The sequence below is a fragment of the Mesoplodon mirus genome, assembly GCF_964341445.2.
Source record: "Mesoplodon mirus genome assembly, chromosome: 4".
Lineage (NCBI taxonomy): Eukaryota > Metazoa > Chordata > Mammalia > Artiodactyla > Ziphiidae > Mesoplodon > Mesoplodon mirus.
Window position 1 is genome coordinate 156,073,844 of NC_138979.1, and position 14,323 is coordinate 156,088,166.

The 14,323-nt window shown below is 41.3% G+C and overlaps 1 protein-coding gene across 1 annotated transcript in view; it reads left to right on the top strand.

Annotated features, from left to right (window-relative positions):
- The window catches only part of SLC39A9 (solute carrier family 39 member 9), a 51,099-nt gene extending 37,992 nt beyond the window's left edge, over positions 1 to 13,107 (top strand). Inside the window, exons 4-8 of the mRNA XM_082618655.1 lie at positions 4,844 to 4,912; positions 6,011 to 6,096; positions 6,604 to 6,738; positions 8,900 to 12,105; positions 12,326 to 13,107. Coding sequence (XP_082474781.1) covers positions 4,844 to 4,912; positions 6,011 to 6,096; positions 6,604 to 6,738; positions 8,900 to 9,130 — 521 coding nt within the window. The 3' untranslated portion in view covers positions 9,131 to 12,105; positions 12,326 to 13,107. The remainder of the gene's footprint in view (positions 1 to 4,843; positions 4,913 to 6,010; positions 6,097 to 6,603; positions 6,739 to 8,899; positions 12,106 to 12,325) is intronic.
- The last annotated feature ends 1,216 nt before the right edge of the window (positions 13,108 to 14,323 follow it).

The window sequence follows — 14,323 nt, forward strand, 5'->3', positions numbered from 1 at the left end:
AGTGTAGTGTGGTGTGTCCATGTAATGGAGTTCTGTGTAGCCATGAAATAGAATAAGGAATCAGATCTCTGTGAACCAATATGGAGAGATTTCCAGGAAATACTGTTAAGTGGAAAAAAAAAACAAAAATAAATTATTATACATCATATATTATGTTGGGGAAACAAGTATACGTGTGTATATTTGCTTATCTTTACAAAAAAGAAACATAAGAAGGATCAGCTAGAAAACAAAGTTGATTATTTGTAGGAGTGAGGGCATGGGTGGGATAAGGTAGAAGGGTTTTGGGAGGGCATGACACTTCCCCGGGCATGCCTTTTTGATATAGTTTTGACTTGGGGAAATATGTTAATATTTTCCATATTCAAAGTATAAAATGAAATCAACAAAGGGTGGGGGAGCTAACTGAAACAGATGAACTATACTTCAAATGAATAACACAGTTATACTGAAGGGGATGTAGAAAAAACTAATTCAAGTAACTTATGAATGTAGTATTTGACTATATACCTTTAGTGGTGAGTAGAGTTGGGGAAGAAATGTAAACAGTACTGAATTCTTTTTAGTAGGCTTTGCTTTTTGTAATGGTGTGGGCAAAACAGTTCTGAAACTAGTTTAGATATGTTACAAGATTGAGGAAATGAGTAAATGTGTTGCAGTTGGTGGAACCAGAGTCCTCACTGAGGAAGAAGGGACATGCAAATAGGGAATGAGGGAAAGCAAGAAAGAACCCCTACAGGGGTGGGTTGGAATCGGAGCTATTGGAATCATGATTTCTAAAACTTGTATGTGTCTGTATACATATACATGTGTGTCTATGTATACATGTATGTGTGTCTTAGTTCTGTGTGCAGAGAGGGCCTAGAAGTAAAGACACCCCACTAGCAATGAGCATACCAGGGCTCTTCAGAGAAATGGCTGATTCTAGGACAGGACAGGGTAAGGATAAAATGAGCTTGGAACATCTAGTGCTCAAAGAAACATGTCACAGGATATAGGAACCAGCTTGAAGGGGCTTCCCTTGGCCAGATCTCAGACAGTTTGTGCACCAAGATAATTAAGAACAGTAATAAAGCATAAATCATTGAAAAAATGGGAATCAGTGGGCACATGCACATGGGAGAAAGATAAAAGGAGAAGGGAGGGCATTTGCTTCCAGCAGAGTGCTAAATGCCAGTTGGTAAATGAGTCTACACTTGGAACCTATTTTTACTACTTTTAGTTCCTATTTTTACTGCTTTTAGCAGTCAGTGCCTGTGGGGTAACTAACTGATAGAAGACACAGTCTTTCTGGCCTAAGGAACTAGAGGACAGAGTTCAAGGTACCCAGCCCCTGGAAAGTGAGGGGAGAATCTTAGAAAGGAGAGAGACAGAGAAACTCAGCCCCAAATTCTATGCATAAACTGCCCAAGTCTCTGGCTAAGCCCTGAACCATGCTTTCTTGGGCAGACTCTAGACAGCTCAGCTAAACATAAAAGAACTAAACTGAGATTTAGGCAGCTGCCCAGAAGACAGAGTTTGCAGTTTGAGCCAAATCAAGTTATGTAAAGCAAAGTAAAAAATATCAACACTCTTTGGAGGAATATAATAGAATACATAGTATCCACAAGATAACATTTACAATATCCAATATATAATCCAGAATTCACACCACCAGTGAGCAGCAGATGTACATCCTGTGCTTCTAGATGTGATAGCCTGAGGAGCATCACCTATGTAGTATTCCATCCAAGCATGCACCATCTAAGGACACATCAGACAAATCCAAAAGGAAGGACCACTCTGTTAAAAAACAAGAAAGGTGCAGGGAAGGAAATGTATTCTTCAGAGATATCAATGTCACAAAAGTCAAAGGCAAAGAAAATGTCTCAGATTAAAGGAGACTAAAGAGATATAACTAGGTGCAACATATGATCTTAGGCTGGATCCTTCCTGGAAAAGGAAAAATGCCCTGAAAGACATTCTTGGGCAATTGACAAATTAGAATATGCAAGAGAGAGTAGAAAAAAAAATCAATGTTAAATTTACTGAAGTTGATAACTTTACTGTGATTATGTAAGAAAATATCCTTTATCATCAGAAATACACACTGAAGTATCTAAGTATAAAGAGTTACGATGTATGCAATTTACTCTTAAATGGTACAGAAAAAAAGATATACACAGATATGTGTATTTGTGTAGTGTAGATAGAGAACAAGAGAGCATAAGCCCAAATGATAAAGCAAATGGGGCAAAATGTTGGACAATTAGTCATTCTGAGAAAAGGGTAAATGATTGCTTTTTGAACTATTCTTGCAACCTTTTTTTTTTTTAACTAACCAAGTCTTATTTTAGGAAATTGATTTTTTTTTTAACTAACCAAGTCTTATTTTAGGAAATTGATTTTGGAGTAAAAGGTTTTACTTATGTGCTTTATTCCAAACAGCAAATGAGAAGCACCCTCTGTTGGATGGAATCTGACTCCAGCTACATTACCTAGTTGTCCACAGTGGCCTTTATGACATTTTTCTTGCAATTCTTGTCAGTTTAAATTTAAAATGCATTTATAGGCTCATTAGTGCCCTGTAGCCCTGTACAAAGAATTAAATGTAGTATGTGATTATTTTTCCTCCTGTTTTGTCTCAGAGGTCACTCTTTTTGCTAGTTTTCATGTATCTGATGACCTCGCTTTACCTATTACCTGCAGGGTTTTATGTATTATTATCAGTAAAAGTTAACTTGTTTATTAAATTTATTCTGAAGCAGAGTCTTTTCCTATAGATTTATAGAAATTGTGTTTTAATTTTAAAACCTCTAATTTTTTTTAAGATGCTACTTATAATTAGACCACAAGACTGTGTAAAGAAAAGCCAAAACCAGCTTGTCACACAGTGTAATATGATCGTTCTTCCCAGTTTGGGGTGATATTGAAATATGTGTTGTCTCAGAGTGTTGAGGGGCTTTAGCTTCCCTTCTTGCAGTGTTTTAATTAGAAGATAATTTTTGTTAGTAAAAAGATAAAGATACTTTACTTGTGCATGCTTTTTCCATTGTAAACCATTCCTTCAGTGGGCTAGATCCCTCAAAGGATTAAATTCCTTGCAGTTTACTTGACTATAATGTCCATCTGTCATTTCACCTGGCATTTTGATGTCCATGTCTTCGAACTTTACATTGTTTGGACATTATTTACTTGTTTATATATTTCTTAGAATACCTGTAATATAGATAAATACTTTAAAAAATCTCCAACAAGGATTTATTAAGCAACTGTTGGGTGACCAGTGCTATGCTACATTCTATAGGACAAATAAAAAAATGGAAAGAAGTATAAAATTCTGTATAGTTCACAGTCAATTGGGAGGGACATATTTAAGTGAAAACAGTTTTGTATATCTAAGATGGAATACAGAAGAAACCTTGAAGTAGCATGTAGAGACTGTGCATGGCGCTGTACATTTCTAGGCAAGGGGAGGCTTGTTCTAAGCTGGAATTAATCTTTGATTCTTTCTCAGAGTAAGCGGTCCTAGAATTAAGACTTTGAACAACGTCTTGGTTTTGGATTGGTGAGCTGAGCAATTTAGTACATGCCAAGAATTAGGGGTGAGGAGATTTGGGGAAAGGAGAATGAGACAGTTTTGTTAGAGGGTATTACAGAAACTGGTTTAACTGGACTGGACAGTAAGAAATAAGATACGAGTTGAGGGCTTCCCTGGTGGCGCAGTGGTTAAGAATCTGCCTGCCAATGCAGGGGACACGGGTTTGAGCCCTGGTCTGGGAAGATCCCACATACCACGAAGCAACGAAGCCCGTGCGCCACAGCTACTAAGCCTGCGCTCTAGAACCTGCGAGCCACAACTACTGAGCCTGCGAGCCACAACTACTGAAACCCGCGTGCCTAGAGCCTGTGCTCTGCAACAAAGAGAAGCCACCACAGTGAGAAGCCTGTGCACTGCAATGAAGAGTAGTCCCCGCTCTCGCAACTAGAGAAAGCCCATGAGCAGCAACAAAGACCCAGTGCAGCCAAAAATAAATAAATAAATTTATTTTTTTTAAAAAAAGATGGGCTTCCCTGGTGGCGCAGTGGTTGAGAGTCCGCCAGCCGATGCAGGGGACACGGGTTCGTGTCCCGGTCCGGGAAGATCCCACATGCCGCAGAGTGGCTAGGCCGCTGAGCCTGCGCTCTGCAAAAAAAAAAAAAAAAGATGATGCCAGTTGATAGAGGGCTCAAGACCTACTTAATAGAGCAGTTTGGACTGAATTTGAAAAGCAGCAGATTCTTAACTGACCCATCACAAGGGTGGTGATTCAGAAAGATGAATCCGACCAAGGATGTGTAAGATGAATTAGGTTAGGGAGAAGTGAGAGTAAGGGGAGACAACCAGATGGGAGCCTACTGCTAATTTAGGTTTGAGCTGATGAAAATTTAGGTTAGGATGGTGGCAATAAAATGGAGAAAGGCAAATGTGAATGACATTTTGATGTTAGAATACAGATAAAGTTGTGGGAGGCTGGGGAGGGGGAGGGGGTAGGCAATGACAATGAGATTGGTCTAGAGAGGTGGTCAGATGCCACAGAGCACTTTCCTTGGGGAGGTGAAGCATTAAGAGGTATGAGGCTGTTTGGGGTGACGTCTTGTCTGTTCAGGGAAGCCTGGGTTAAATGAAGAGTTTCCACCTGCCCACCTCTTCAGGACAGGGGAAACTTCCAAGTGTTTGAAGCAGAAGAAAAAAGACAATAGTGAGGAAAATAATAATCTTCTACTTTAAGAGCTTTCAAAGACTTCTTCCACCTGCAGGTGAATGTTCTAATAGTTTCTGTTTCACGTTGCTTCATGGCTGACTTGCTTATTTTTGCTTCAGATCCAGAAACAGCAAGGCCTAGCAATTCCAAAATCACCACCACGCTGGGTCTGGTCGTCCATGCTGCAGGTAGGGTCAGATTGCAGTGGAACCCCTTTCTTTTCTGTCACACAGGGACCATCCACATGAAATACTCTAGGGCTGGCCTTTGGGGACAGGGTTGCTTAATGAAGTCCTCCAACAGAAGCATGAGCCCTGGCGTACTCAGTGTTGGGGTTGCAATAAGAATGGTTCTGTATTTCTTAATGGGTGAAAATAATTCGTGGCACATGAAAAATACATGAAATTCAAATTTCAGTGTCCATAGTAAAGTTGTATTGGAACACAGCCATGGCCACTTGTTTACGTTTTATCTGTGGCTGCTTTCACACAATGGTTGAGTTGAGTAGTTGCAAGAGACCAAACGACTGACGAAGGCTAAAATACTTCCTATCTATCCCTTTAACAAAAAGTTTACTGACCTCTGCCGTAGGATCTCATCTGCATAAGAGCCTGCTCACTTTTGTACTCAGTAGCCCTGGTGCTGGGTATCTTCCCAAGTGCCAGGTGAGGCAGGGGTAGGCTGTAGAGTGTCGAAGTCTCAGCATTGCTGACAGGGCATGCCTTAGAATCACAACCAGAACTAGTCCCAGTAGTAGGGCTCTGTACATGACAAAAGCATGTGAAAGGTGACACACTCTTATCTGGACTTTCTAGTAAAACATGCTTTTCTAACAAAAAAAATTCATCCATTTCAACCACCGTTTACTCATTACGTATAAATCATCTATGCCACGTTGCGGTGTCTTTATTTTGGTTTTTCATCTGCAAGATGCAGAGATGCCTCCTTTGAAATTCTTTGATATTTCTGTTATTACAGTTTGATTGATTAATCAGTAGATTTTTGAGCATCATACTTTTCCAACAACAGCAACAATAACTGACAAATTGAATATTGAATAGCACCTATGCTAAGCTCTTCACATACGTTACCTCATGAAAACCCTAGGAATACATACTTATTGAACCCATTGTAGGAATGAGAAGGCTAAGGTTCAGAAAGGTTAAGTAACCGTCCCAGAGTCCAGTCCAGCTCTGTCTGACTAAAGCCCACACAGTCACTCACCACACTATTATAGTTGTTATTTATAGTTATAGTGTTTTATGTTTCACTTTTTCCAAATTCAGCTGATGGTGTTGCTTTGGGAGCAGCAGCTTCTACTTCACAAACTAGTGTCCAGTTAATTGTGTTTGTGGCAATAATGCTACATAAGGTAAGCAAAATTTTGGTGTAAGATTTGGTCTTGACTACATTTATAATTAAAATTTCTCTTTGGTCATTATGTTTTTCTGGAATGGAAAGTTTTTTTAGTTATTTTCGTAATTGCTGTTCATTTTAGAGAATTGAATAAATCTGTTCATAGCTGGGTCTTTTGCTACCATTTTCTTAACCTTATACTTGAAGGGGTTTTATTTTTTTATGGTCATGTACACAAACTTTTAAGTCCTCTACAGATTTCTACATTTCATAGTAATTTTTGTTCATAAATATTCTTCCTTTCTATATACTCTTTTCTTAACTATTACACAGACACACACACGCACACACACACACAAATGGGATATTTTCTAGCTTAGAACATTAATTCCTAAAAGGCAAAGCCCAGACTTACTATTGTGCCTAGTTTTCTTGTATGAGAATTCAGTCAAATGATATGTACTTCATAATGTAGAAGCAATCCAGACTTCCAGAGTAATAAGGGATAGTTTTTCTTTTCCAGGCACCAGCTGCTTTTGGGCTGGTTTCCTTCTTAATGCATGCAGGCCTCGAGCGGAATCGAATCAGAAAGCACTTACTGGTCTTTGCGCTGGCAGCACCAGTTATGTCCATGGTGACATACTTAGGACTAAGTAAGGTAAGTCTGACTCATTCCTAGCTTATCTAGACAAGTATCTAATTCTTTGTGATCTACTAGAAGGTATAGTCTCTTATATTGAATCTTTCAGTTAAATTGCCCCCTCAAACTAAAGATAAAATTCGAAAAAACCTGTACAAAGTGTACATCTTAATTCCAAGTCAATCCTCTTCATAAGTTTGGAGCATTTTCTTATTCATTTAATTCGAAAACTTCTTCCCCATCAGTTCCAAAAATACTTGCACAAATATATGATCTTTAAAATAATACAACTTAGGGCTTCCCTGGTGGCGCAGTGGTTGAGAGTCCGCCTGTTGATGCAGGGGACACGGGTTCGTGCCCCGGTCCAGGAAGATCCCACATGCCATGGAGCGGCTGGGCCCGTGAGCCATGGCCGCTGAGCCTGCGCGTCCGGAGCCTGTGCTCCACAACGGGAGAGGCCACAACAGTGAGAGGCCCGCGTAACGCAAAAAAAAATAATAATAATAATAATAATACAACTTAAACCTTATCAGACATGCTAATTTTATTTGACAGATACATAGTAAGTCACAACAGAATGTATTTAATGTTTCAGTAGGCACAGGAAGTGTGAGGGACAAGCTTGCAGCAGCTTTGAGAGCAGTAAGGGATGAGCAGAGATCTCTGTATTCAGCTAAGACTCAGATTCTTCTACTTCCACCTCTCATATCACTGCATGTTAAGTACCCAGGTCTTCGTCATTGCACTCAGTGTAGCTCCAGACCTGAAGTGGCATGTGTCGCTTGTCACCTCAGAGCCCGGGCATTCTGCTCTGTTGCTCCAGTTGGACCTTTCCATGCTCTATAATTTTGTCCACTAGGGCTGCAGTTCTTAGCAGCAGCCTTACCCATTTTACTTAAATATCAATTGGCAGGCAACAGGAGGAAAATCTTAGAACCAAACCAACTCAGGGCTAGTTCCTGGAAACCACTTTCCCCCACTGTCTCTGAAGGTCACTGATTCTTCTGAGCGTCATTCAATTCGTATTTGATATAGTAAAATTTGTATTGAAAGGAACATATGAGAAATGAGATGGTTAAAGAATGGTTAAGTTCCTGTTAATCAAGGGTTAGTTGATCTGGATTGCTAACACCTGACTGGGAGCTTTATCTTCTTTTAGTCAATGAGCAATACATGGTTCCCTTTTAAATATTACCCTATTGGGACTTCCCCTGGTGGTCCAGTGAGTAAGACTCCACGCTGGCAAGGCAGGGGGCCCGGGGTCGATCCCTGGTCGGGGGACTAGATCCTGCATGCATGCCGCAACTAAAAGATCTTGCATGCTGCAACTAAGACCCAGTGCAGTCTAAATAAATAAATATTACCCTATTTATTACTGCATTGATCAATATAAGTTTTTAGAACTTTTGAGAGGAAGGTATGGTAATTTTGGAGGCATGGAGTTACATATTACATTTATGGCATGTTCTTAAATTTTCAATTAATTACCTTAGTAGGTCAATTTTTTCATTAAAAAAATTGAAATGAGGGCTTCCCTGGTGGCGCAGTGGTTGAGAGTCCGCCTGCCGATGCAGGGGTTGCGGGTTTATGCCTGGTCCGGGAAGATCCCACATGCCGCGGAGCAGCTGGGCCCGTGAGCCATGGCCGCTGAGCCTGCGCGTCCGGAGCCTGTGCTCCGCAATGGGAGAGGCCACAACAGTGAGAGGCCCGCGTACCACAAAAAAAAAAAAAAATTGAAATGAATTGTATAAAGATTAGCTTTTGAGATATTTCTAGGCTCTGTGAGGGCAAGTACTGTGTCTCGATTTCCACTGTATCTCAGGCACTGGCCTAGAGCCTGGTGCATATGGCATATTTGTTAATATTAGTAGAATAAATGAATGAATGTCTGAACTTTGATATCTGCATTAATGCTGTTGATTCCATCTTAATAATACAGGCCAAACCTGTTCAACCAGACTTGAAGTTTGTTTGAAAAAGTAATTGTGTACATCACCAATAGTCTTAAACCCTTATTTGGAAGCTTTCCATAAACAGCAAGATCGTTCTGATCTCAGGATGTCCCCGGTGCCCCAGATAACACGAGTTATGAATATTGGGTATTTTTAAATTGGGACTTCTTCCTGCCTCTGGATTTTACTTGACTTAATTTTTCTTCTCTCTTTATCTTACTTCACAGAGCAGTAAAGAAGCCCTTTCAGAGGTCAATGCCACTGGAGTGGCCATGCTTTTCTCTGCTGGGACATTTCTTTATGTTGCCACGGTGCATGTCCTCCCTGAGGTGGGCGGAATGGGGCACAGCCACAAACCCGACCCCGCTGGAGGGAGAGGCCTCAGCCGCCTGGAGGTAGCGGCCCTGGTTCTGGGCTGCCTCATCCCGCTCGCTCTGTCAGTAGGACACCAGCACTGACTGTTGAGGGTCCAGCCTCAGGCCATGGCCGTTTTCCATCCAGTGAGAACAGCCGGCACGTGACAGCTGCTCACTTCCTCAGTCTCTTGTCTCGCCTTGCCCATCTCCACCCGTAACCCTAAAGATTCTGGAGGGAGGTGAGATGAAAACCTGGAGTAATGGAAAGCTTTTCGAGTAGAAACAACACACTGCGAAGGATACAGACATTCCGTTGTGTTGTCTTTTCAAGGGCCCTTGGCATTTTGAGTTTTGTTGTTTCCCTTAACCCTATTCTCAGGGAAGATGGAATTTAGTGTTAAGGAAAAGTGGAGACCTTCATACTCATAATGAAATAATTATGAAAAGTACAGTGTTCTGTAATTAAGCTAAATCTCTTTCTTAGTTTCGAGGCTCTGCCACTTTAATCCATTGATTTTTAACATGGTTCTCGCCGTGTAAGACTGGTGCTTTAGCATCTATGCCACATCTATGCCTTGAATGAAGGTCATAATGCCCACTGTCTTAGATGCTAAAGATAAGTAGTTCATTTGGGGCTAGAGTCAGGAAATGGACGGCAAGACACATTGAAAGCTGACTTTATACTTGAGAGAGAGATCCACTGAAGAGGGTATGTCTGGAGAGTCTTTTAAACACCTCCTTCTGCACTTGTCTCTTTAAAGAGAGCCTGCCATTCCACCAAATGGAGCAACAGAGGTGGACTAGCTTTTAAAGAGGTAACGTGTTTTATAAAACATTTCTTTTCAAGTTCTCCTTTGTGTAGAGTAGCTGCCTGTACAGCACATTCTTTATAGAGGAGCCAGGTTCTAGTAGGTAGGCTTTCCTTAGGCATAGGCTTTCCTTCAGGAACAGTCAGATCCCAAAGTATCTTTGGAAATTAAAGGGTGTTCAATTATAAGTGAATTCGGATAGTTACTGACATCCTTGTAGTAACCTTTTTAAAAGTAAGATTACCAAAACCTATGTTGTCCTTTTTTGTCTCTTTAAGTATTTATCTTAGCAGACCAGCAGTCCCTCTGGCAAAATACTTGGTGCCCCTTGGGGACTGCTAGGTCAGCGTCACATAAGCACCTGTAGCAGTGAAGAAAGTCAAGATGTATCGTAAATGGGAAGTGTTTGCCTGTTGATTTAAAGCCGATTAAAATCATGTCTTTTGTCTCTTCATCTTTTCCATGCTTTTCTCGTAACTTTTCCCTCCAGCCCTTCCTCGCTACAATTTGCTGCTTACTGCTGATGGTGATGTTAATATTTGTGAGTTGAGTTCTCTCATCAGGACAACCACTTCTTGAACTGTGATGATGAAGATAGTCTCGTGTCTGTTCTTTATTCCTTTCAGTGAAGTTACCTTTGTGTCAAATGCAGCTTTATTAAGCCCTTAAAATATCACTTCCTCATACGTGAGATGACACAATCGCTAATATTCTGGTAATTTAAACAATTGAGATAGTAAAAGTATTAAGCAGACAAGGATAATTTTTCCGTATTTGCCAAAATCCCTGTAAACCTTGTGTTATCAAATAAGTATATGATACATTGTTAATTTATTTTGATTTTCTGTACCATTTCAAAACACGTTACAGAAAGGGGGAACCAAGACTATTTTCATCAGGGCATTGGATTTAGGAGTTTGTAAAACATTTTATATGACACGTAAGCCAGCATGCCCAGGATATCTTTATTTCCTTCCTAGATTTGTTACTGGGTCAGCAGCTGGGGAAAAAGAACTTGAGAGCCCTCTGCTGGCTGTAGACCAAAGTAGCATAAACAGGATCTGGTTCTGGATAGTGGCTGGCAGCCATTGTGTACAACATTAAAACCACCAGAAGGTACAGAATGAAAGTCTAAGTGACTTTCCTGATAACAACTCTGACTTAGGAGAGGTCCTTCAAAATAACATGGTTGCCTTGATTCTCCCTGGAAATTTACTTAGTTAAGTAAATCGCTCATTTTAGTGTCTGGTTCGGTTTGGATAGTGGCACTTTCTATCATATTGTTGTGTGCAATGATCAGAAACTTGTTCTGCTGGCCAAAGCCTCTTTCAGCAGTGCCTTGCCATCACACTTAAAAGTTTGGCTAGAATATTTTGCTGGGTAGGGCCTTGAACTCTGGCAAGGATCAGACCATCTAACTTCCAAATTTGCCTTCCCCTCTGGACCTCACATTAACCAGCAAACTCTTCACCGCCTATCAGCTCTCAAGAGCTATGGGCTTTCCCAGATTTTAAAGCTGCCGCCTCGGACCCACTTATTTCCCTCCTGGTCAGCAGGCAGAAATAGCCATACTAATCTTACAGGGCTCAAGTGCATCTCCAGGCAGCAAGGAACTGAGCAGCGTGGCAGAGGCCTCCTTCACGGGGGGAAGAACTTGCTCATGGTGGGCAGCGTCCCAGGAGAGGTCACACTGATGGTCACTTATGGGCACATTTCAGTTCCATTTTCCTCTTGTTTAAAACTGCCTCCTTCGATGTGGATGCCTTAATGCTCTCACACATTTGAAAACCTTGGCGATACTTAAGTTGCTGCCGTGATTACAGATGGCATTATTGGCTACCAAAGAGATGCAGTTGATGATGAAAAGCACAGCCCTTCCTTCCTCATAACCAAAGTTCATCTGAATTGCAATTTGACTCCCTTTCCTCGGTAGGGATAGACTTTCTTCAGATCTCAAGTGCTCTCTTAAATGGCAAATTAAGTTGAAAAACACTACTGATGCATTCCCATCACTTGTTTGCCAGTGAATTGCTTGTCAGTTGCCATATCCCCAAAGTAGCGATGTTCCAGGTCTGATGGCTTTCCTGTGCATGCTATTGCCAGATTTCATTTTTTAGGCAAAGGTACTGCACTGGAGTGTAGAGAATTGGAAACAGTACCACCTACAGAGGCTACGTTGTTCTCTCTTCCCCTCATCACCTCTTTATTTCCCTATTCAAAACAGCCAAGTCTGTTCCTGTATTTTGAATCATTAGAAAAATGAGAGAGGTGGCTGTTTTTTTTTTTTTTTTTTCTCGTACGCGGGCCTCTCACTGTTGTGGCCTCTCCCGTTGCGGAGCACAGGCTCCGGATGCGCAGGCTCAGCGGCCATGGCTCACGGGCCCAGCCGCTCCGCGGCATATGGGATCCTCCCAGACCGGGGCACGAACCCGTATCCCCTGCATCGGCAGGCGGACTCTCAACCACTGCGCCACCAGGGAGGCCCAAGGTGGCTGTTTTGAGTGGTCAGTTCTTTGTAGAAAGGAGAAAACGTAATTGTGTTTTTTACCGGCCTATTTCTAAGTGTCACTGCCTGGTTTTTCTCTTTTTCAAGGATTAGAACTCGGAGGACATGCCAGCCTCTCAGACACGTGGTAGCTAGGTACTGAACATGGGAATTGTATGTATGTCAACAGCACAAGCCCCCAAAGAACGTTCCTGTCTATGGGGCCCCCGAGCCCCTTGGGAGACTGAGAATAATGACCAGATTCATCCAAAACTGCTGTAGGGCAAGGCAAGAACTCTGTAGGTGTTCCACAGGGGTACCTTCCTTACATTACAAAACTTCTGCTCAATACAGCATGGTCCACATAACCCCAAGAGCACTGTTGGAGATGCTATGAAATTAAAACCAGTGACGTAGCTCCTTTGTACCTGAGACATCTGGATTCACCTGAGGAAAATGTATGACTTGCATGAAAGGGCTAGACAACCATTAGGAATTTTCTAGATATGCCCAGCCTAACACAAGGAGATTGGCTTTGATCTGTTTTCTCATAGCATCTTCTACCAAGTTGGAAGTCTCGTGGGACAACACTGCAGTTCCCCTGGTTCAGTAGCCTGAACAGTGATTTTAAATGTCCCCTTTTCTGGATCCTCTGTAAACATGAAATCATTCCATAGATGGCTGCCTTATAATTTTGTCTCTTTCCACTTTAATTGTGAATGGTTTAAAAAAATGTTTTTGCTGTTTTCTGATTTATTTTATGATATTAAATTTTTATTAGTGCATACCTTATGTGAGTGGTTCATTACTTATCCTCTCGGCAGTTTTCTTTTTCTGTTTGATGACCAGACTGGACCCACATTCGGACATCAGAAAAGGTAATGAAAAGTTTTGAGGGGCAGTGGAAAGATGTGTCTATATGTACATCCTTTAGGGAAGGAGGGAGGGAAAGGAGGAGGGGAGATTAAGCACTCAATACACCATGTGCCACAAAAGATAGCCATTTATTGACAGTCTTTTTCCATGGCCATTGTTGTTAGCAAATATTATTTATGAAGGTAGCCATCTAATCCCAGAAAAGAGAAGCAGGCCAATAGATCCCAGTCACAGTGGGTGCATTTCAAAGGGCACAGTTACTAATATGAGTATGTAGACGCTATGAACAACTGACTCTGGAAATAGAGATTTCAATAGAAGTGCAATTTGTGAATTTTATAAGTGTTTTCTCCCTCTGTAGACTTTAGTACTAGATCTCATTTTTTAACTGATGTACCGATAAACGCTCTGTATAGCAATGTGTCATTTAAATGTATAGCTTATGTTTATTCATTAGATTTCATTATTACTGGTCTACTTTGTGCTGACTTCCTATATGTATCACGTGTGCTACAGCTAGTTACAAAGATGCTGCCCAGAGTGTTACATGTTGCCTGAAAACCTTTCCTCATAAGTAAGAAAATAGGCCAAAAGGACATGGTATTTATGATTCCTGCCATCTCTTACGGAAGCTTTCAGGTGAAGTGCCTCATCCCTCTTTTGCCTTAAGCAGTGGTTGTGAAATCTTCAGAAGCCAGCATTATTATGTAACAGCCCTTTCATCCTACTGCCCTGAGATCAAAATGTATATAGATATATGTGTATATATATATATATATATATACACACACATATGTGTCTATATACAGTTTTAGCCAAAATAGCCAACAATCCTTATTCTGTTTAATTTCTAATTCTTACAAGCTAGAGCTGCATCCTGCAGTGTAGTTTTTATGATGTAGGAAATGAGCCTTTGTGTCCCACTCTGGTCGCCCCGTGTCGAGAGCGCCCCTCCTCCAGCTCCCTCACCTCCTCCAGGTCTTGGTCCAGAGTCTCCTTCAGTTAGGCCTCCTGTGACCACCGTATTTAAAACTGTAGTCTCACCCCCGCCCCAGTGTTCTTTACCCTGCTTTATTTATTTATTTATTTATTTATTTGCAGTACCTGGGCCTCTCACTGTTGTGG